We start from the raw sequence: 23,343 nt of genomic DNA, 5'->3' as shown, positions 1-23,343 counted from the left end.
AATCATGGAATTAGGCAGGTACACCCCTCATTAGAAAATTGCCCTACAAAAAGCAGCTTAAACCCAGCTGTTTACTTTTACTGGACAGCTTTATTTAATCCCTCTTGGTCAGAGGAAAAAAAAACTGTACAGGTATATTGAGTGTTTCAATGTACGCACAGGTGGGTTAGCTTCAGATTAGGCTTCCATTCCATCCCTCGGGCCACAAAGGGAAATAAAGAGGTAAATATATTAACCCATTGAGTATACAATGATTAATCAAACTATGCTACTAGAAGCCTCTCTAGAGATGTATAAAATTACACACACTCAATGTATGGCCATAGGGGCCAAGCATTCAAGGGCGTGAAGTCTGAAGCAGGGCTGGGACTTACCTGCGTGCTTTTTTGTATTTGAATAATTATGCGTGAAAAATCTCTTGGCAAATTTACATACACCAAATAGCAAGTATAACTGTGTGCACATAGTTTTGTCAGAATAATTTTCAAAGCATACTGGCACATGACATCCTGCAAATGTATGCAGTCTGTTATAAAATTTATACTAAAAAGGAATAAAAGCACAAATTCTTCAGTGGGGTCCTTCAGAGGAAACTGAAGGAAGACCTGTGTTAAATGCTGCCTATTCTGCTGCAGTCTAAACAGATTTATGAATTTTATCTTTTTTGTGCAATTACAGTATTTTACTGAGTTCAGATCTGAGTATAAGCAAAAGTTTTAAACAGTAAAATTAAAAAAAAAAAGAAAGTTACCCATAAAGTCCTTCTTAGTTCAGCATCGGGGAGCTCTGTTGCCAGTTTCAGATTTTCAAAACTGATTTTCTCCCTGGGTCTTTGGTTCCAGGCAAACAGAACTGCCAGCTGAAATGTGGTTACCTCCAGGTCATATTGGCCAACCTCATTCTTAAATGTGATCTGTAAATACAAGGCCTTTCAGCTTTCAGAGTGAATGCCTAATCTGTGTGCACCCTAAAAATGGACATACCATTACAAAGGTTGTAAAAAAATATACAAAATAAAAGTGCAATTGGGGCATGTGTTCCATTAGTGCTCAGAAGTGCCCTTATTACATATTCTGCCTTTGCAACACTTTAATTATCTGATCTCTCTACTTTTATGTTTTAGCTGCATCCATATTTATGTTAATATCTTCTTTCTACTCTCTCAGAATGAGTTTACTAACTTCTTTCTAACCTTATCACGTCTCCTAATGATGCTCTTTAGACTCTTATTCTTGCTATGCCGATGTACAAAAAAGTTACCTCTCTCCTTTTCATCCTTATTTTGCTTTTTTCTGCCTACTTCCTGTCTTTCCTCTGTTTCTTGAATGCATTCACTTTCTTTTACTAAATGCAAAACTAAGGTTATCTTTCCCTGTAACCCTTTCATACCCTGTGCTTTCCTGATACTTGTTTCCACTGCTTCCATTTCACCTTCATTTTCTGACTCTAAGGAATCTGGGTATTATTTTTTTATTCTGTTCTCTCTCATTCATCTAAAGTTTGGTTCTTCCCTTAGACACAAATTAAAATTTGTATATTCACATGTTTGATGCTTGCCATATTCTTCTCAAGCTCTTTACTTCTCACCTTGACTACTGTAACAGCCTATTAGCTCAGCTCTGCATTCTCTTCAGGGTCTCCAAAATACAGCTACTGGAAATTCCCTTACTAATTACACTATTGCTCCCGCTCATCTCCCCCACATTCCATATTCACTTGTTTACACTAACTTACAAATACATCAATGTTTCTGATTCCCACATCCATGTACTCGCTCTCTACTCCTTAAGCCCATCTTTTTAGTTTGGTTTTAGTGACGTGACATCCTGAGTAACAGAAATCAAAGCAATGTTTAGAGAAAACAATATAAAATACAATACTGTCAATTCTGTTCCTTTTTTTCATACATTTTTATGGTTTCTGCTCTTGAACCTACCTCTAAAATCCTCCCCATATCCAGGATTTACCCACACTGATAACCTTTAAACTTAAAACCTATTTTTTCAATTAGCTAAACATTATCTCTCACCTTTGTTCTCACTGTTTTATGCATAGTTTTGTATAAAAGTTTAGGCACCCTTGGTCAAACTATGATTCAATGAATCTCTAAGTGAACTGAAGCTGACAATCTCTACATAATACAAATTTAAACATTTTCTGCAATTTTTAATGCAAAATTACTATTTGCTGATTGTAACACTGAAAATAATAAAACAATAAATGTGGCATGTGCGAATGGTTTGCAGTTTATTCATTTCTATTTTTTTTATTTTTTAAAGTTAATAAGGCCCAAAAGGTTGATTGACTCATTAGGCTTTCAATTGAAGACAATTCCATGGTTGAACAAATACTCCCACCTTTTAATCTCACAGGTTGTGAATATTCTGTCTACTTTCAACAACCATGGGTTCATCTAAGCAGCTGTCTGAGCATTTGAAAATAAATAATTCATTCTTACAAAGCAGAGAAAGGTGATAAAATATTTCTAAATGCTTCCAGCTAGCAATTTTAACTGTCAGCAACATTGTTAAGAAATTTTGTTGACAGTTAAAATTGCTGACATCGAACTACTGATGTCAAGGCAAGATCTGGAAGACCAAGAAAAAGTTAATAGAACTGCATGAAAACTAGTCAGATTTGCAAAATAGAGGCCACTGATCACTGGAAAAGATCAGCTGAAATGTTAAGCTGCCACTGGAGTAGTTGTCCATAGGTTCATAATATAGCATTGCTTACTAGGCATGTGCAGAGGCAAGATTTTAATTTTGGTTTGTTAATTCATTTTGTAAGTCACCTCCATTCATTTGGTTCATTCCAAACATTTACTTATTAAAGTCAATGGGGGAAGCACTGCAACCTATTTTGGGCTCGAAAAATTTTTTTTTTCATCATTTCTAAAGAAACTTGTCAGGAGACATCAGGAGGAGGAAAGAACTCCAAGGCACCCAGACTGTGGTAAAGTGGCACCACAAATGGCATGAATAGCCTAAGGAACTGTAAAAGGCCAAAGGGGTATCAGCAATGGCAGGATTTCCCTAAGACCATATGAGAAAAGGAAAGAAGCAGCAAAAGTGAAAAGAACACCCCAAGGTTTTAAGAAGACACAGACAGTTGCACAAACCCTCAAAGGCAGCACGAGAAACAAAGAGGCACCAAGAGTGGAATCAACACCCTAAGGATCAGGAAGGGGGAATGAAGCAGAAACTGTGGCAGGAAAAAGCCCAAGGCACCAATAAAGGGACAATGCATCACAAAGAGTGGCATCAACACACTGAGGCACCATGAGATGTGCAAGACAGACCCCCATAATGGCAAACACACCCCAAGGTGTAGAGTCTTGGTTATGACAGAAAGGCAGAGTGACAAGTCCCTCAAGATACAAAGACTGGGTATGACAGCAAAGCCAAATGGAAGTAAAACTCCTAAAATATAAGATAAAGAGTATAGCAGCAAGGTAGAGTGGCATGGGAGATGTCAGTCTTCCTATTGAAGCACTTGCCACTTGTCATCAGTATCAATTCTGAGACATAAGCTTTTATTTCATTCCCTACTCGAAATTGATCTTGCTGCTGAGTGGAATTTTGGGTTTCTTGTGAAATTTGCTTTCAGATTGAAATTTTTGTCTCAATCCAAATATGTCAATGGTCTCAGCAGTATGGCTTTCCTGGTAATTTGAGAGGTTTATTTTAAGAAAAATTTTACCATATTCTGTAGTTGAACAGTCTCTCTTCCCTTTGTTGATGTTCTGGCGCTGCATTAGTTCTCTCTTCTTACTGAAACCTCTCTCACATTCAGAACATGTAAAAGTTTCTCCTGTGCATATTTTCTGTTTCTTCTGACTGAGGGATTTGCTAGAGTTTGTATATGTATATACGCTACCTTCAGTATCAGATCTCTGCTGTGATTGGAGGGTTACAAGATCCCTTTGCTCTTCGCATGTGTGAGATATTACTGGCACTTTGTTCATAAACAAAAGAATTCTCAGCTGAATATTTTTGCTTCATTTCTGAAATATTTATTCCTGCACTTTTTTCTCCAGTCAGAACAGGAGGAATTATTCTCTCTGTATCCTTCTGGTAACACCCTGTTTCCTTCTAGATTCTCATTGAGCTCCTACAAGCCGATGCATTATCATGCCCTGAGCCTAGCGCACATGTTAACGAGTGCTTGGATGCGCAACCATAACCACTTATGCAATAAGGGGTTTGGTGCATCCAAAACGTGCGTCACTAATAGCATTCATCATATGTAAATTCATGTTGATGAGGCTATTAGCTATTATCCACTTATGTAAAAAATAAATGTGCACCCAATGCTTTTCTGTAGTTCCTCCTACTTAATATCGTGGCGATATTAAGTCAGAGGAACCGAAAAAAGGAGTAAGGAAAAAAAATCTCTTGCCGGCGGTCAGGTTAGGAAAACGGATGCTTAACGAGCATCAATTTTCCTAACCTGTGGCTGTGCATAGGTTAGGAAAATGGAAGCTCGTAAAATTGAGCATCCAGCCACTTCTCCTGGGAACCTGATGCTGGGGAGGCGCTAGGAATGCACAAATTCTTCTAGCGCCTTCTTTTTAATGCAGCTGCTTATTTGCCTACTGCATCGCACACCCAAGGAGAGGTGGATGAGTGCGTGTAGGGAAAATAGATGCCCAGTTTAGAAGCGCAGTTTTAGCATGTCTGTATTGCATCGGCCTGCTAATGATGTGTCCTTGTATTACTGTTTCTGGAATCTGTTTTTTTACTGAAGAGTGACATGGAGAGTGGCATGGGACATCCACAGGGGCTAAAAGATAGAAATAAAGGAAAGGGGTAACCCATGTTAAGGTAATTTGCATGGAGCGGAAGTTACTATCCTAGGCAATACAAAAAAAAACAAAAAAACTATATAAAATAAAAATAAACTTTCTTGGCAAACCTGATACATCACGTTGGTCTTTTTCTGCCATCATTTACTATGTTACTGTGTGTTAAAACAAAAAAAACATGTATTATTTTTCTTTTTGGGGACAAAACACTCCAGTATAAACAAGCAAGAAGCAGGGAGGGAGAACTAGGCAAGTCTCTTAGAAGTCTACAATAAAATAAGGTATAATAAGGTGATAAACCAGAAAGAGAAGTGGGATGGGAAGAGGAACTTGTATATTTTTTCAAATATTTTACTTTGGAGACAAAACACCCCAGTATAATAAAAAAAGAAACAGGATAGAATAACTAGGCTGGGATTCAAGAAGCAAACAAGTAGTATCAAAACACCAAGGTGTCATGTCCAAGGCATTGCAGCTAGGCACAGTGGTAGTAAGACCCCTTAAGGTGGTTTATCTGGGGCATGGCAAGTAGACCTAGCAGCAGCAAGACCCCATGATGATATATCTGGAGCATGGCAGGTAGGTGGAGTGGCAGTAGGACCCCCAAGGGGCTCATCTGGTGCATGGCAGCTGGACATAGTGGGAGCAAGACCTCTAAGATTGTACAGAGAAGGTAGGTAGAGCAGAAGATTGTACAGAGAAGGTAGGTAGAGCAGAACTCTCTGGAGTCATTTGAACCCACCTCCTCCCTGGAAATCGGATCAATTTTAAAGAAAATGAAACCTTCATACCACCCACTGGACCAAATCCCAACCAAGCTCCTTCTATCGGTGCCAGACTGCATCTCCAAATACCTAGCTGACATCATAAACTGCTCACTATCACAAGGAATCTTTCCGGACGTCCTAAAAATTGCCACCCTCAAACCCCTTCTTAAGAAAGCAAATCTAGACCCTAGAGAACCCAACAACTTCCGGCCTATTTCCAATCTACCTTTTCTAGCAAAGATCATGGAAAAAATAGTTAACACCCAATTATCAGAATACTTGGAAGATCACAACATTCTCCATTCATCTCAATATGGATTTCGCAAAGCTCTAAACACCGAATCACTCCTCATCTCCCTCACAGACCATCTCCTCATGGGTATGGACTCCTGACACTCCTTCCTGCTAATACTACTCGACATCTCAGCAGCATTCGACACGGTGAACCATACCACCCTTCTAAAACGACTTTCGGACATCGGGATAACAGGTACAGCTTTCAAATGGTTCGACTCTTTTCTCACGAACAGAGGTTACAAAGTAAAGATCAACAACAAGGAATCTCCGCTCATCAACACTACAAGAGGTGTTCCTCAGGGCTCTTCTCTGTCTCCTACACTATTCAACCTATACCTTCTCCCCCTTTGCCAGCTGCTTACGAATCTTAAACTCAAACACTATCTCTACGCCGACGATGTCCAAATCCTGATCCCTATAACCGAATCCCTTACAAAAACACTGAAATTCTGGAACAACTGCCTCAAAGAAATCAATGACCTCCTGACTACCTTAAACCTTGTACTCAACACGTCCAAGACAGAAATGCTCCTTATATCCCTCAACCACAAAGATAGCTGACTCACAAGTCACAACAACACCCTGGTCAACCAAGCAAGAGACCTAGGAGTTATAATCGATAACCAACTAAATCTAAAAAAGTTCATCACCAACACAACCAAAGACTGCTTCTTCAAGCTGCAGGTATTAAAAAGACTCAAACCACTACTGTATTTTCAAGACTTCAGATCGGTACTCCAGGCCATTATATTCTCCAAATTGGATTACTGCAATTCCATTCTGCTAGGCCTCCCCGCCTCTTCCACCAAACCACTACAGATGCTACAAAACTCGGCTGCCAGAATTTTAACAAACTCCAATAGAAGAGACCACATCACACCTATCCTGAAAAACCTACATTGGCTCCCAGTAAACTTCAGAATTCTACACAAATGTCTCACCATCATCCATAAAGCTATATACAACAGTACACCCATCGACTTACACAACCCTCTCACGCTGCACTTCTCTACCAGACCCATCAGAGAAGCATACAAAGGTACGCTACACCCCCCCCCCCCAGCCAAATTCACACACCTTTCATCCACTAAGATCGAGCCTTCTCGGCAGCAGCACCAACCATCTGGAACAACATGCCCACAGACCTCAGACAGGAACCTTGCACACAAACTTTCAGAAAGAAACTCAAGACATGGCTATTTCTACAAGCCTTCCCCGATCTATGACATCCCCTACTGCTACAACTAGGTATAGGATACCATGTATAGTGGATTACATTCAGTCCTGAATACTAGAGTCTATTATAGCCTTATGTATATATCTGTATATTATTTATTTCTGAGACTAAATACTACCTATTTCTATGCTAGCCACTACTCTGGCTTTTCCTCCTCCCAGTTCAAGTACCCCTGTTTATTGTAACTTTTCACTCTCTCCCTCTCTCCTAGCCTATTGTTCACGAAGTTGTTAATTTTAATGTTATTGCACCACTGTTTATTGTAAACCGATACGATATGATTGGTATCATGAGTGTCGGTATAAAAAAGACCTAAATAAATAAATAAATAAATAAACATCAGCAAGACACTTGAACTCCTTGGAAAATAGAAAATTTTAAGCCCCCATCAATGTGGCTTTCATTGTGGCTATAGTAAAAAGAACTTGTTGGTCTACATCAACTGGACAGCAGTAAAGCTTTTAAAACAATATTTTTTGATATAACAGCAGCCTTTAATATAGTATATCATGATAGGTTATAAAATGATTTATGATAGCTTGGCATTAAAGGCAATAGTGTGCATCTTCATTGGCTATGAGTACAGCGGATTAGAATAGGTCAGGAATATTTGCACTTGTTTCCTCTGGTTACTGGAGTTTTTCAAGGGTCAAGTTTGTCAGCAACCCTTTTCAACATCTACCTGAAGCCTCTGCAACATATAGGGGCGGATTTTCAAACACTACGCGCGCGGGTACTTTTGTTCGCGCCAGTGGCGCGAACAAAAGTATACCAGATTTTATAAGATACGCGCGGCCTGCCTGTTCCTTTTCTTCGCCCTCCCCCCACCTTCCCCTCCCTAACCCACCCCCCCGGCCCTATCTAAACCCCCCCCTTACCTTTGTCGGCAAAGTTACGCCTGCTGAAAGCAGGCGTAACTTTGCGCGCGTCGCCGGCAGCCCTGCTCCGTCCTCCGGTCCCAGGGGCGTGGTCCGGAGGCCTCGACCACGCCCCCGGGCCCGCCCCCGAAACGCCGCGTCGTTTCGGGAATGCCCCCGGACACGCCCCCTCCCTCCCCGTTTCGAAAGCCCCGGGACTTACGCGCGTCCTGGGGCTTTACACGCGCTAGCAGCCTATGCAATATAGGCATGCCGGCGCGCGTAAATCCTGCCGGATTTATGCGCGCAGGGGTTTTAAAATCTGCCCCATATTGTTTAACATTTATTTACTCCCACTTTGCCACTTGCTTACGAAGCTAAATCTCTCACATTACCTTTATGCAGACGACGTGCAAATAATTATTCCAATTACTGATTCCTTACAAAATACTATAAATTACTTAAACAACTGTCTGCAAACAATTAATCACCTACTCGCTTCTCTCAACCTTGTGCTGAATTCAAACAAGACTGAAATCATCATTATCTCTCAAGATGACCCGACTTCTTCCCAACCAACCCTCACTACAATTAAACCTTCTCTATTTATCAGAGACCTGGGGGTCATCCTCGACAACCAATTCAACCTCAGGAAGTTCGTGAACACCACCACGAAAGATTGCTTTTTCAAACTTCAAGTACTTAGAAATCTCAAGCCACTTCTTCATTTCAAAGATTTCAGACTAGTACTTCAAGCAATTATCTTGACAAAACTGGACTACTGCAACTCTCTGCTTCTTGGTCTTCCAGCCATTGTTTTAAAACCGCTCCAGATGGTGCAGAACTCTGCAGCTAGGCTCCTCACCAACACTAAAAAGAGGGAACACATCTCTCCCACTCTTCAGAGCCTACACTGGCTTCCAGTCAAATCCAGGATTTTATTCAAGGTACTCTCGATAATTCATAAAGTTATCCACAATCTCACTGCCCTCAATACCTCCACGCCGCTAAAACTACATACCTCCTCCAGACCTATTAGGAGCACCTACCAAGACACCTTATTCGCTCCCCAAGCTAAAACCACAATAAGAAAACCGGTCATTTCGACAGCTGGCCCACACCACTGGAACGCTGTACCCCACGAACTCAGACGAGAATCCTGCCCATCCGTCTTCAAAAAGAGACTAAAAACATGGCTATTTAGCCAAGCCTTTCAGGATATTTAACTCTCTCTCCACTCAATTCAGCTTTACTTTCTTCTAACTATATGAGTATTACAAGTTCTCTTGTTTTTGAATAAACTTATTATCTAACATTTGTATATAATCACCCTTGATCTTACAGGTCTACGTTTAGACCAGAGTTTTACACTTCCTGTTAAATTCCTATGATTTTCTAACGTAGTTATCTGTACCGCCATAAGGCGAAATTGAAGTTAAATGTAAACCGGTATGATTTGTATCTCTACAGGAATGTCGGTATATAAAAAATTAAAATAAATATTGAATGGTTCATCTGTATTTTATAAAGTTTATGCAGACAACATCCAGATATTTTTCTTAGTTGAGACATTTATCTGCCACCATGCAGCAAGTTACAGTTTACATTTCCTCAGTAAAATCCTGGATGGCCAAGATAGAGAATTAATCTATCATTTATTTCATAGAACATACAAATATCCTTTATTTTTTGTTAAATTTAGTCGAGCTAGCCCTCTTTGTTGGCAGGGATGTAGGATTTCAGCCTCCTACAATCATATGTGGTAGTAATGGGCTATTGTCAGTGACTTTTGGAGACAAGAACAAACTGATATTCAGGCTATTTCTGGCTCGACATTAACCTTTATCAGGTCCTTTGTATCTTTTGGGGAAATGGGAGAGTCCAGATAATCATAAAATTATAATTAAATTGATCTCACACTTATTTCATGCAGCTAGTAATATGATTTAACTTTCTATTTGAAAAGTACACCACTACTGCTTCATTGGAGGAAAGTATTAGCTGATAAAGCAGCTTTCCTATGCACTTAAACATAAGAGAAATACCAACAGATCTGGGGGAAGTACTGGACATGGAGACAATCTCTTCATTAGTACTATAGAAATTTCATTTTATATGTTTTAGATCCTCCCCCTCCTGGCTTTTAATTTGTTCTATTTTACTTTATTGTATCAGTACATATTTGTTATGAGATGTTTCTGGTGCATGTTTTTCTATTTATTCTGATATAATTTTGTATTCTGGTTTATGGTTTTTTTTATATCCCCATCCACTAGTTGGGTTTCTGTGTTTTGGTATATATTAAAATAAAGATATAAAAAAAATATCCTGGATGGCCAAGGATTGTCTTATGCTTAATCTTACTAAAACTGAGGTTCTATGATTTGCTCGTAAATCACCTCCCTCGTGTTGGCAAGGGATAACATTAGGTGTAAACTGTGTGCTATTTGCTGACTCTGTTAAGATTTCAGCTGGAATCAGTCCTGAGTGGTAAATCACATATTTGAATATTTTAAGAATACGATATTATAAACTAAGTTTATTAAGACATCTAAAATTTATATCTTGTCAGAAAGATTTTAGATGTATAGAACAGGCCTTTGCCATGGCTTTTATTTGGAGTGGCAGAAGGGGTCCTCAGGCTAGTATTGCCATCCTTCCTGGATGTCAATGCTAGTAGGTGCTGCTTCTGCAGATGATGCTGTATACCAGCATTTGTCAGATGCCTTCCTTGATTCCCTTGACTGATGTCCTTACCACAGTGAATACACTGAACAAGACGAGGGTCCTCCGGCACTTTAAAGTGCCTCCAGATCAGGGATGTCTTCTGCAATCTCTTCTCTATATTCTTGACAACTGATGCTGTTAATGGAATTGAGGTTGAGGGTGGACCCTGTTGAAAATATTGCATCCATTGCCTTATAATGCAGTAACTAATGTAGATAAGCATGCTACTGATTTAGGCTGTTACACTTCGCTGCCCAAGTCCATACACCTGCCATACACTACTGCCAGCCTTGAATGGCTCTCTCACCTTTTCCCTGTGCTCCAAAACAAGAGGGAGAGGAACAGACAGTAGTGACACGGGTTCTCCAAATTTCAATTGCTTCTGCCTTGAGTTGCCTTCCACTCCTGCCATTCTGCTCTAAAAAAAAAGTCTATTTTCAGTTTAGGGGCAGGACTGCTACTAGACTGGACTGGCTCTGCAGCATATCCTCTTCCTCTACCAAGGCCTTTCCTCTCAGTGATATGATGGAATTTGAAGTGCTTACTGGGGGGGTTTGGATATCACAAAGGAATTTATTTATTGATACTGTACTGCCACTCATAGTACCACTCTATTGTGTGCAGAAATGTCTGTCACATACAGATACATATACAGTGTATATCTGTGCTGTGCAGTAAACTGCAAACTGCCTCCTTTTCCACACTCAAAAATCTATCAAAATTAAAACAAGACCAACAAGGCTGGCAGCCTGACAAGACTCAATCTTTACTTCTCAGTATGCTAACCTCACTGCACTAGACACTCAGAGATAAAAGTATTGCTTCAATCTCCACACTTCTACCTACACCAGTGAACCGAGAAAATGTAGTGCTTAATCTGTCTCTCTCTTATAATGATTGAGACCACTGCAGCAGAGATCTTATACAGCCCTTTACTAGTCCAGTCAAATATTTAAAGCTTTTTTTTAACTCTCAGGGAGCTTCTCAAAAACAGAATATTTTTTATCAACTCAGAGAGAAAACAGAGACTTTCTTGCATATGCTTAGACACTTCAGTGGCAGGAAATTAGTGTCACTTGATCCAGATGGAAGCTATAAGCTTGTTGATAAGATGTTTCACTGTGATTTGTCCTCCACCTGGTCTTCTTAATAACTTGTCCTGCCTTGGTTCCCAGAAGGATATGACATCACAAAGGCAAGAGTTGGTTACTATAGTTATCTGCACTTGTTTGTTTGTTAAATGCTCACAGAACCACCATAGACTTGAAATGGAAACAAACAAATGAGAGTTTTATTTAAATTTGTGGATACCCTTTATTTGTTTTGGGGGTCCACAAATGAAACAAAACTTGATTCATTAATTGAATTGTATCTATTTGTTTCAAATGAATGCACAACCCTATTGCTTATACAACAGTGTTATGAAAGGGAGAGTTGTCAGAAGGAAATCATTAGACCAGGGTTGTCTAACCTTTTCCGTTGCAATTTTTTTTCTCTCAGGGACGCCAGCAAGCAATTTTTACAAAGATATTACCAACAGCAAAATTCTGAATTTTTGTGAACAAGCTTCAAACAAGACTAATTTATTAGCTTGCCTTTTCATTATTATATTGAACACTGTTTCAATGAGACATCTAATAGAGGAATAAGTAAACTTTTCAAACCATGGATCCCCTTCCATCCTGGATTCCTGCCTTATCAGTCTCTTGACAATCAGTCAGCTCTTAAATCAATTGCCAAGCATCTTAAATCAACTGCCAGCCAGCAGTTCAAAGGCCCAGTTTTGGTTCTCAAGTTGCTTAAAATAGCAAACACACACACACAAAAACATAAGATGTGCCATGCTGAGCCAGACCAAGGTCTAACAAGCCCAGCATCCTGTCTCCAACAGCGGCCATTCCACATCACAGGTATCCGGCAGATCCCCACCAAATCTATTTTTTGTATCTCACCCCAAGGGATAAGTGCTGGCTTTGCTAAGTCTACCTGACTAATAAATGTTTTGTGGCCTTTTCCTTCAGGAACTTGTCCAACTCTCTTTTGAACCCCACTATCAGGTCGATCCAGTATCGTCCGCTCGAGGATTGCCCGTCTGTAACGTGCTCGTAGCGCACAATTCGGGCGCGCAAGGCAATTCGGCGATACAGTCTCCAGTTTCACGCGTCCGTATCGCTTCTGAAAACAGACGCATAACCCTTTCCGCACCCGGCATGTAAATGAACGAAAAAGCTGTATAATGAAGGAATTAGCTATTCCCCTGCGATACTGTAACGGGCGCTGATATTATCTCCTCCGTAACCCGCTGTTCTGCCGCGGCCTTAACCTGCTAGTTTACCGCCTCCCCCTAGTAGGAGTTAGTGTAGTGTAGTGTAGGGTAAAAACATTGCTTACCCGCCCTGGTCCCGTCCGGTCTCCTGCAGCCCCGTCCGGACCGGACAGGGCTGCAGGAGACCGGACGGGACCAGGGCAAAAAAAAACAAACGAAAAAGTAGCAAGGCTCGGGCCTGCTATGGTAAGTTTAAAAAGTGTAAAAAACAAAAAACCTGTGTGTTATATAAAAAAATAAAACAATTTTAAATACCTGTCGGAGGGCCGTGGGTCCCGGTGGGCGGCGGGCAGCCATCAGCGGCATCCGGTAGTCCCTTCTCCCTTCCTCCCTCCCTCCCCTGCCTGGATGAGCGCCAAAATCGCACGGGCGGGTCGGCAGCGGGGGGGGGGGGGGGGCGGCGGGGGGGGGGGGGGGGGCGGCAGCAGGATCCGGGAGCGGCGGGTAGGCGGCAGCGGGGTCCGGGGGGGCAGCGGCAGCGGGGTCCGGGGGTGGCAGCGAGATCCGGGGAGCCAGCAGCGGCAGCATGTTCGATCGGGTAGGCAGCTAGGTGGCAAAGTAAAGATGGCCGCCTGCACGGGAAAATCGTGCAATTGGCCGCTGAAGACGTGACGTCACACCCCGTGACGCCAAACGTCGTGACGTCACGTCTTCAGCGGCCAATTGCACGATTTTCCCGTGCAGGCGGCCATCTTTACTTTGCCACCTAGCTGCCTACCCGATCGAACATGCTGCCGCTGCTGGCTCCCCGGATCTCGCTGTTCCACCCCACTGATGATTTTATATATATATATATATATATATATATATATATATATAATTCCTTCTGTCTCTTCTCCAAAAAAACCCAGCTAATTAGCCTTTATCCATAAGAAAACTTTTTCTCCCCTTTATCATTTTTGTAATTATTCTCTGTATCTTTTCTATGTCTTTTTTGAATGGGGCGATCAGAACTGCATACAGTGCACCCAAAAAGAGTGAGACACACAGGCATACAGATCATGCAATACAAAGAGACAGAACATACACCAACCGAAGATAATGAATTTACGACTACACAGACAATAACTGTAACAATACCAGGCAAAAAGATCATACCACATACAGAGACAGATCATACCAGGCAAACACACAACAGACAACACCACCACACCCACACATGGAACAGGTTATCTGTTAGCTGACATTAAAAACTAAGCTTTAGTACAGCTCCACACTATTACTACATCACCAGCATTTCAGTAAGCCCCCATTTGTGTACCTGACTTAGGTTTGTTTCTAATTATTTTATTTATAAGGAATTAGATCTTACAAATAAAGATAATAAAAAAAGAGCAATTAATATACACAGTCATAATTATACAAGTCAAAGAATCGAATTATAAATAGAAAACCTGCCATGTAATAGAGAGGAACCCAGAATCCAACAATAAAACAAAAACTTGAGGAAAACAAACCCAAACAAACATCTATTGTGTGTGAAAAATCTGACAAAAAAAATTAAAAATAAAATAAAAATTAACTGCCCGGTTTTAAAACACATGTGAGCGTAAAATCAGAGGGTTACGCGCTGCGTGCATTTTAGAATGGGCCCAGCCACACATGTAACCCCCCCCCCCCCCCCGGTACACGCAGAAGTGCCGGGCCGGGGAGCATGGTCTGGGCAGGGAAAGGCAGGCCAGGACAGCGGCCTTTAGGCCCTGTCCTGGGGAAGCATGTGCCGGCAGGCTGCTGGCGCACAAAAGATACTTCTGCTCCGGATAGGTAGGGCTTAGGGGTCGGGGTAGAGAGGGGAAAGGGGAGGAAGGTTAGGGAGGGGGGTAAGGGAAGTTCCCTCCCAGTGCACTCCTTAATTGGAGCAGACTGGAAAAAAGGCCGATTGAGTGGCCACATATAAAATTTACAAACCCCCCCCCCCCTGCATATGTGTGAGCAAACGTAAAAATCCAGTATGCATGTGCGTGCGCTGACGTGCGCATTTTATAAAATAACTGCACACGTGGACACGTGCGCGTATCTTAAAATCGACCCTTAAGCCTCCAATGAAGCATTCATCATGCCAGTAAGAGCTTGTTGTTGACCATTCAAAAATAACTTCAGCTGCTCTGGCTCAAAAAATAGTCATCTAGGGAACAACCCCCATTCACTAATAAGCATACTGCAAAACTCTACAAAAGGAAAAAGGAGTTCTTTCCTGATAATTTTCTCTTTGAATCCAGCCAGACCAGTCCAGACGCATAGGTTATGCCCACCAAGTAGTAGATGGAGACAGAGATTAACAGGTTTGCTGAATCACCTCTTTATAGACTTCCATGCTGAACTCACCCTGTCAATATTACCTGTAATAAGCTAACTCACAGAAAACTTAATTTGCTTCCAAATTAAGGGACTTCCAAAGAAAAACAAAGAAAGAAGCTACTTACAACTTTACAGAAGAACTTACCTCTTTACTGCTATAACAATCACATATATATCTTCTATTTATTACTACTACTGCATTGCAACATTTGGCAGACCAGGGAGGGTCCTGGACTAAATTGGCTGGATTCAAGAAAAGGAAGTTATCAGGTAAGAACAAACTTTTCTCCTTGCTCTTCATCCAGACTAGTCCAGACAAATGGGATGTACCCAACCTACTCAAGAATTGGGTAGGACACTGCCAAACCTGCTCTCAAACCTTCAGAGGAAAAGGATACCTCTTCCTTGGCTCTTACATCCAAATGGCTTTGAAAAAGAACATAAGGAGGCCCATGTTTCCACTTTACAAATTTCCAATGATGAAGCTAAGCAGAGCTCCTCATGCAATGTCACTTGAGCTGTAGTCAAATGCGCACTGATCTTTTTGGTAAAGGCTTACCCTTACCAATGTAGACAGCAATAATCACCTCCTTAATCCAATGTGCCAAGGAAGCTTTGGTTGCTGCTTCTCCCTTCTTTGCCCCATTGTACAAAACAAAAAGATGACCTGCTTTTCTAAAGACATTTCATTACTTTCAGATACTGCAACAGAATTCTTCTCGCGCCTAGACAATTAAGTTGAAAATAGTCTCCTTCACTGGATTCCTTAGTGAAAGAAGAAAAACACGCCCCTTGGTTAGATGAAAGGCTAGCACCATCTTTTGCAGAAATGAAGGCACTGCACCACATATCCTATATAAAACACCAAAAATGGTTCTTTACATGAAAGGGCCTGCAATTCTGTAATCCTAGTCAAATAATGGCCACGAAAAATACTGTTGTCAGATTGAGAAGTTTCAGTGAAGTCATTCTAATAAGCTCAAAAGAAGACCTTGCCAGAAAGGAAAGTACCAAATTTAGATCCCAGGAAGAAAAAGGTTTCCTTACCAGGAAATGAGAAACAGCTGAATGAGAGGCTGAAGGCCTCCCCGATACTTTATCTCTAAAGCAAATAATAGCTGCAACCTCAACCTTCAGCAAAGTAAGAGCTAGTCTTTTAGTCAAACCTTCCTTAAAAATTATAAAATGCAAGGAATCAAGGCATTTCTGGGCACTATATGCCTATCGGAACACCACTGTTCCAAGACGCGTCAATTGTCACGTAAGCCAATGAAGTAGAAGTCTTTCTAGCACTTAACATTCACAGTCTCCAGAGAAAACTTTTTTTTTTTTTTTGTCAATCTAGACCTCTCAAAAATCAATCTGGATCTTTGTGAAGAAACAGGTCCTGTGACACAAGCTCTCTATGCTGAAGCAACCACAATGGTTTTCCATTCAACAATTTGATAAGATCCACATACCAAGGGTGTCTTAGCCAATCTGGAAACAAGAGAATCACCAGACACCAATGACCTAAAATTCTTTGCAGAACTCTGCCCATTAGAGGCCATGGAGGAAAGATGTACAGGACTGCTTCTGATGGACATTTCTGATTTAAGGTATCCAGACTAGATGATCCTCCTTTCTTCCTCAGATTGAAAAACCAGTGCACCTTCACATTCTTTCTATTCACTATTAGATTCATCAAGGGCTCTCCCCACCTGTGTACAATCTGATTGAACACCTCCTTGGACAGCATCCATTCTCAGAGGTTCACAAGATTGTGGCTGAGGAAGCCTGCTTGAATATTTTCCACTCCAACTATGTGCAATGCTGAAATAACACTTATGTTCTTTTCTTCCAAAATCATTGACATTTCTATCTCTTCCAAAACTTGAGAACTCTTGCTGCCTTCCTGATGGTGCACATGTGTCACTGCTTTGCATTGTTTGATAAGATTCTGACAAACTGGCCTCTGAGAAAAATGCAGAAGAGCCAAATGCTCTGGTTTCCAAATGATTGCTAGGCTACTTGGCCTCCTCTTCCAACCACACTCTTCGAGTCACTTGTCTTAGATAATGCGCTCCCCATCCTGAAAGACTGGCATCCGTCTTCACCATCATCCAAGATGGCATCTCGAGATCTACTCCTCTCTCTAAATTCTTGATGCTCCTCTTCACCTAACATGGAACAGGGAGTCTTATCAAGTAAATCCGCATTTGAGGATCCTACCTGGACAACACTTTCTGCACAGGCCTCGTGTGCACTCTCGCCCATGGGACTAGGTCCAATACTGCTGCTGTGGAACCTAAAAGTTGAAAATAACTCCATACCATTGGATTTCCTGGATACCAGCAAGGATCATACCTGCTGTTGCATTTTCTGAATTATCTGCAGAGTCAGACATGATCTTCATGTTGAAAAGAGCTCCCAGGTATTCCAAATTTTGAGTGGGAACTAGATTGCTCTTGGAAAAGTTCATCACCCATCATAACTCCTGCAGCAACTAGATTACCCTCTTCATGGCTGGCATTCTCTTGATCTGACTTCACTCAAATCAACCAATTTTCTAAATAAAGTTGAACCAAAATTATTTCTTGGTGCAGTACTTCTTCCACTACTACCATTACTTTTGAAAAGGTCCTTGTTTATGTGTTTTACCTAAAAGAAAGAATCTGAAACTAAAAATATCCCCCAGCACCGAGAAGCAAAGGTACTATTGATGACATTTTCTTATTAGGATGTGTAAATCTGCTTCTGAGATGTCAGGAATTCCCCTTGTCTCAACACTAGCATGACAAACCTCAAGGTCTCCATCCAGAAATGTGATACTCAAGAACCTGTTGACCTATTTCAGATCCAGAATAGGAAGAAGGATCCTTCTTTCTTGAGAAACACAAAATTAATTGAATACTGCTCCAGATGCTATTGGTTTCTCAGAACCAGCACTACAGCTTCCATGAAAAGGCGGCTTTGAAGTGCTGCCCTTGCTGCTTTACTTTTCTCTACGGAATGATAAGGGGAAACCATAAAAGGATCTAAAATAGGACAAGAAAATTCCAAGGCATAACCATCCTGAATTATAAATAAGACCTACTGATCAGAAGTAATTTGGACCCATCTCTGATTTTGGAAAAAAAAAAAAAACAAAACTTGACAGTCATCCTATCCTCTGAATCGGAGATTGGGTCCCCTGAACTTCATTGGGAACTATGAGAGGATCCTGTCATCCCTGAGGCTCCATTCTTACTGCCTCTTTTGGATAACTGAAAGCATTGAAACAGTATATGGCTTAGCCTTTTGACTACTTGATGTTCTCCCCTGTTTGTACCTCTTGGAATCCTGAACTTTATATTTTGGGCCAGCATTGATTGCAAAGTACTCTCAAGTCTGTCCTCTGGAAGTCTAGGCACTTTGGAATCTCCCCAAACCTTGGCCATCTTCTCTAGGTATTTGCCAAACAGATTTCCTTTAAAAGGAAGTTTTGCCAAATGTGTCTTTGAAAGAGTCTGTTGACCAATTCTGCAACTACAGAAGCCTCCTTGCTGCCACAATGGAAGCCATATTCCTAGCAGAAGTGCGCACCAAGTCAAAGGAAGCATAAGCCATAAAAGGCTGCCCCTATTTCTAACAGATGCCTCCTCCTAAGGCATTCTCCTGAACGCTTTGCAACAAATGCACAATAGACCTTGTCATACCACCACTGCAGGCCACTATTTGAAGAGCCCACCAATCAGGAAGCTTCATAGTTTGCTTCAAGACTTCCTCTGTCGGCGGCAGAAAGACCGGTATGACGCAGATGTCCTTTTTTGGTCATAAACGTCACTTCCTCTACTCCGAATTCGGCGGGACTTTTTTGTTTAAAAGTTCAGCGTCTTTCTGCCGCCGACTGTCAATGTCAAAACAGCCGGATGCGCAGATTTAGACCGCACACGTAAGTCACGATGGAACTTTGTAATTTAAAACCATTCTTTACTTTACTGATACCATCTTACGTTCCTAACATTCAGGCCGATACAGTAGAGTGCGGCTGCAGTTGCCCTGCTTCTAACCCGCTTTCTACTCACAATTTGGCCGCGTTAGTCCAACCTGCGATTCACTATCCCTTTTAACCCATCCTTACCGCTTCTTTAAATCAACGGGAAACCCTTTCCGCCCGCGGCATGTATATGGTATGTAAACGATTGGATTAGCTATTCCCTTCTATACAGTAATGTGCGCCCCGATTATCGCCTTTTTTAACCTGCAGTTTTGCCACGTGTTTAACCTGCTAATTTACCGCCTACCCTTACCCCTGCGTTAGTGTGGAGCGTCAGGCAAGCCCCAGCAGAGAGAGACAGCAATAGGCAGGCTCCGGTCAAAATCGACTCGACATGTTATTAAAGCAAATGTGAATAAAGTACAACAAAAGTAAACTTACTGCATGTGAATGACAAACAGTCCTCTCTCCCCCCCTCCCGAGGCGCGCACCGCGGCTCCCCTGCCTCCCGAGGGCAGCCGGCGGCGAAAGCCGCTTCCAGCAGCCCCCACTGGCGAAGGTGGATGAACGCATGCCTGTACGTGCAATTTGGGCGCTCAAGCCAACGAAAGTGCATGACCGAACGCCGTGACGTCACGGCGTTTGGTCATGCACTTTTGCTGCCTTCGGCGCCCGCCTGTACGTTCAATTTGGGCACTTTTGCTGCCTTCAGCGCCCGCCTGTACGTTCAATTTTGGCGCTCAAGCCAGCGAAAGTGCATGAACGAACGCCGTGACGTCATGCACGGTGTGCGCTCATCCGCCTTCACTGCCTTGAGCGCCCAAATTGCACGTACAGGCGTGCGTTCATCCACCTTCGCCGGCGGGGGCTGCTGGAAGCCGCTTTCGCTGCCGGCTGCCCCCGGGAGGCAGGGGAGCCGCGGTGCGTGCCTCGGGAGGGGGGGAGAGAGGACTGTTTGTCATTCACATGCAGTAAGTTTACTTTTGTTGCACTTTATTCACATTTGCTGTAATAACATGTCGAGTCTATTTTCGCGTGCACCTTGCTTCGGGAGGGGGGGGGGGGGGGGGGAAGAGAGGACTGGCAATCCCCAATGCCTGAGCGTAGGAGAACCATCCACTTCCTGGTACCTGTCATTTCAAATGACATTTGAAATGACAGGTACCAGCGCACCCAGGATACTGTATAGACGCTGTATAGCGCTCTATACAGTAAAATGGATTGCTCAGGCCTACCGCTTCATGGACGCGGTTTGCATTTGCGTCTAATTTAAATACTGTATCGAGCGATATGTGATCCGAACTGTGCGTGTGGCAAACGAGGGTGCGCCCGGCACTGCGGCACTCTAACGCGTCCTTACTGTATCGGCCTGTATGCAAGTGTCCCACCACAGTCCACTGCCGTCCACCTGTAGTTGTCATTACATCACTTTAAAGATTGTGTGTTTGATATTGTTTAAGGTATCTATGATCGTGCCGAGATTAATGTGCTCACAAGTGATTCCCTAACGAAGAATTAACTTTCGAAACATTGCAGTGTCTGGATTGTTACACTGAAAGCATGAAGTTTTTTCTCAACTAAGATCTTGGCGTTATAGTACACAGCATAATTCAACGATCTGGTAAAACAAGTCTTTTGTATACCAGCACATACCTGTCTCATAGCTCTGGGGGAACCAATGATTATAACACATCCAACACCTGCATTTGTAGGGATGGAGTAACAGTAGCCTGACAGGCACCAGTAGCCCTTTGAAGGCACTATATGAGGTTTTCCCCAGAAGCTCTCACACAATCCACACCCGGTCTTGTGCTAGACTTTTGCATATATATTGATATTTTTTTTTTTAAGTGTCTAGCGATTTTGGATTTATTTCTTGTGTATTTAAGTGTCTAACTCCCCCAGAGTTCTCCTTGAGAATTGTAGTCTTTCTCCTGCTTCTGACCAGAAGCTCCTATTTCCTCTCTCTTTTTTTTTTTAACTTTATTAAACATGCTAAAGCAGAAAGGCAGTAAGAAAGAGAACCCCACTTTATTTTTTATTTTGCTGCTTGATAGAGGAAAGGTTCCCCAAAAAGAGAAGAGAGGCAGAGAAAGGTGTGGGAAAGAGAGAGGGATAGGCTAGTTATAGACTTTATCCATAGCTCATTCCAGAAACATAAGAACATAAGAAAATGCCATACTGGGTCAGACCAAGGGTCCATCAAGCCCAGCATCCTGTTTCCAACAGTGGCCAATCCAGGCCATAAGAACCTGGCAAGTACCCAAAAACTAAGTCTATTCCATGTTACCATTGCTAATGGCAGGGGCTATTCTCTAAGTGAACTTAATAGCAGGTAATGGACTTCTCCTCCAAGAATTTATCCAGTCCTTTTTTTAAACACAGCTATACTAACTGCACTAACCACATCCTCTGGCAACAAATTCCAGAGTTTAATTGTGCGTTGCGTAAAAAAAGAACTTTCTCCGATTAGTTTTAAATGTGCCCCATGCTAACTTCATGGAGTGCCCCCTAGTCTTTCTACTATCCGAAAGAGTAAATAACCGATTCACATCTACCCATTCTAGACCTCTCATAATTTTAAACATCTCTATCATATCCCCCCTCAGCCATCTCTTCTCCAAGCTGAAAAGTCCTAACCTCTTTAGTCTTTCCTCATAGGGGAGCTGTTTCATTCCCCTTATCATTTTGGTAGCCCTTCTCTGTATCTTCTCCATCGCAATTATATCTTTTTTGAGATGCGGCGACCACAATTGTACACAGTATTCAAGGTGCGGTCTCACCATGGAGCGATACAGAGGCATGATGATATTTTCCGTTTTATTCACCATTCCCTTTCTAATAATTCCCAACATTCTGTTTGCTTTTTTGACTGCCGCAGCACACTGAACCGACGATTTCAAATGTGTTATCCACTAGGACACCTAGATCTCTTTCTTGGGTTGTAGCACCTAATATGGAACCCAACATTGTGTAATTATAGCATGGGTTATTTTTCCCTATATGCATCACCTTGCACTTATCCACATTAAATTTCATCTGCCATTTGGATGCCCAATTTTCCAGTCTCACAAGGTCTTCCTGCAATTTATCACAATCTGCTTGTGATTTAACTACTCTGAACAATTTTGTGTCATCTGCAAATTTGATTATCTCACTCGTCGTATTTCTTTCCAGATCATTTATAAATATATTGAAAAGTAAGGGTCCCAATACAGATCCCTGAGGCACTCCACTGTCCACTCCCTTCCACTGAGAAAATTGTCCATTTAATCCTACTCTGTTTCCTGTCTTTTAGCCAGTTTGCAATCCACGAAAGGACATCGCCACCTATCCCATGACTTTTTACTTTTCCTAGAAGCCTCTCATGAGGAACTTTGTCAAACACCTTCTGAAAATCCAAATATACTACATCTACCGCTTCACCTTTATCAACATGTTTAACTCCTTCAAAAAACATTACTGGAAGCCCCTGGCCCAGGGCGATGCTCAACTGAGGACGTATTTTTACTAGCCTTTCAGCCTCAGGATTCCTTTTTATCCAGCCTAACCAGGCCTCAGTTTACAGCATGGAATGCTTGCCTACCATCTGCTAGAGACAGAATACAGGCAAGCTGGGAACCCTTAAGGGGCAATGTTGGCAAACCTGTTAATCTGTTTCCATATGCTGGCTACTGGGCATAACTCATTTGTCTGAACTGGTCAGGCCGGATGAAGAGGAAAACACACTTAGCACATATGTAACAACCTGCTTTACTAAAACACTAACAGAACTCAAATGTCATCAATCTTACCAGCAAAAAGGCAACACTGCAAACATAGAATATGATGTTAGATAACTGAGAAACTGCTACAGATCCCCACACAGAACGTACACATAACAGAATCCCTCACTTTGGTCACATGCACAATACAGCAAAGACATAAGTGACTAGAAATAGAAGTAAGCAGACAAAAACAACTGAAGATCACAAGAAGTCCAATTCTGTATACAGTGCAACACCAGAGAAATAGAAACAAATGCATTTTCTATTGTACTGGTAAAAAATACAAAGATATCAGAAATGCA

General features: G+C 41.9%; 1 protein-coding gene across 3 annotated transcripts in view; it reads right to left on the bottom strand.

Annotated features, from left to right (window-relative positions):
* CUL5 (cullin 5) overlaps window positions 1-23,343 on the bottom strand; it is a 281,644-nt gene that overhangs the window by 24,703 nt on the left and 233,598 nt on the right. For all 3 annotated transcript variants that reach the window (XM_029602461.1, XM_029602459.1, XM_029602460.1), the window contains one exon: window positions 752-913. In XM_029602461.1, coding sequence (XP_029458321.1) covers window positions 752-913 — 162 coding nt within the window. The remainder of the gene's footprint in view (window positions 1-751; window positions 914-23,343) is intronic.

The sequence above is a fragment of the Rhinatrema bivittatum genome, chromosome 5 (assembly GCF_901001135.1).
Source record: "Rhinatrema bivittatum chromosome 5, aRhiBiv1.1, whole genome shotgun sequence".
In the NCBI taxonomy this organism is placed as follows: domain Eukaryota; kingdom Metazoa; phylum Chordata; class Amphibia; order Gymnophiona; family Rhinatrematidae; genus Rhinatrema; species Rhinatrema bivittatum.
The sequence above is the reverse complement of the archived record's forward strand: the minus strand, read 5'-3'. Positions and strand labels throughout refer to the sequence as shown.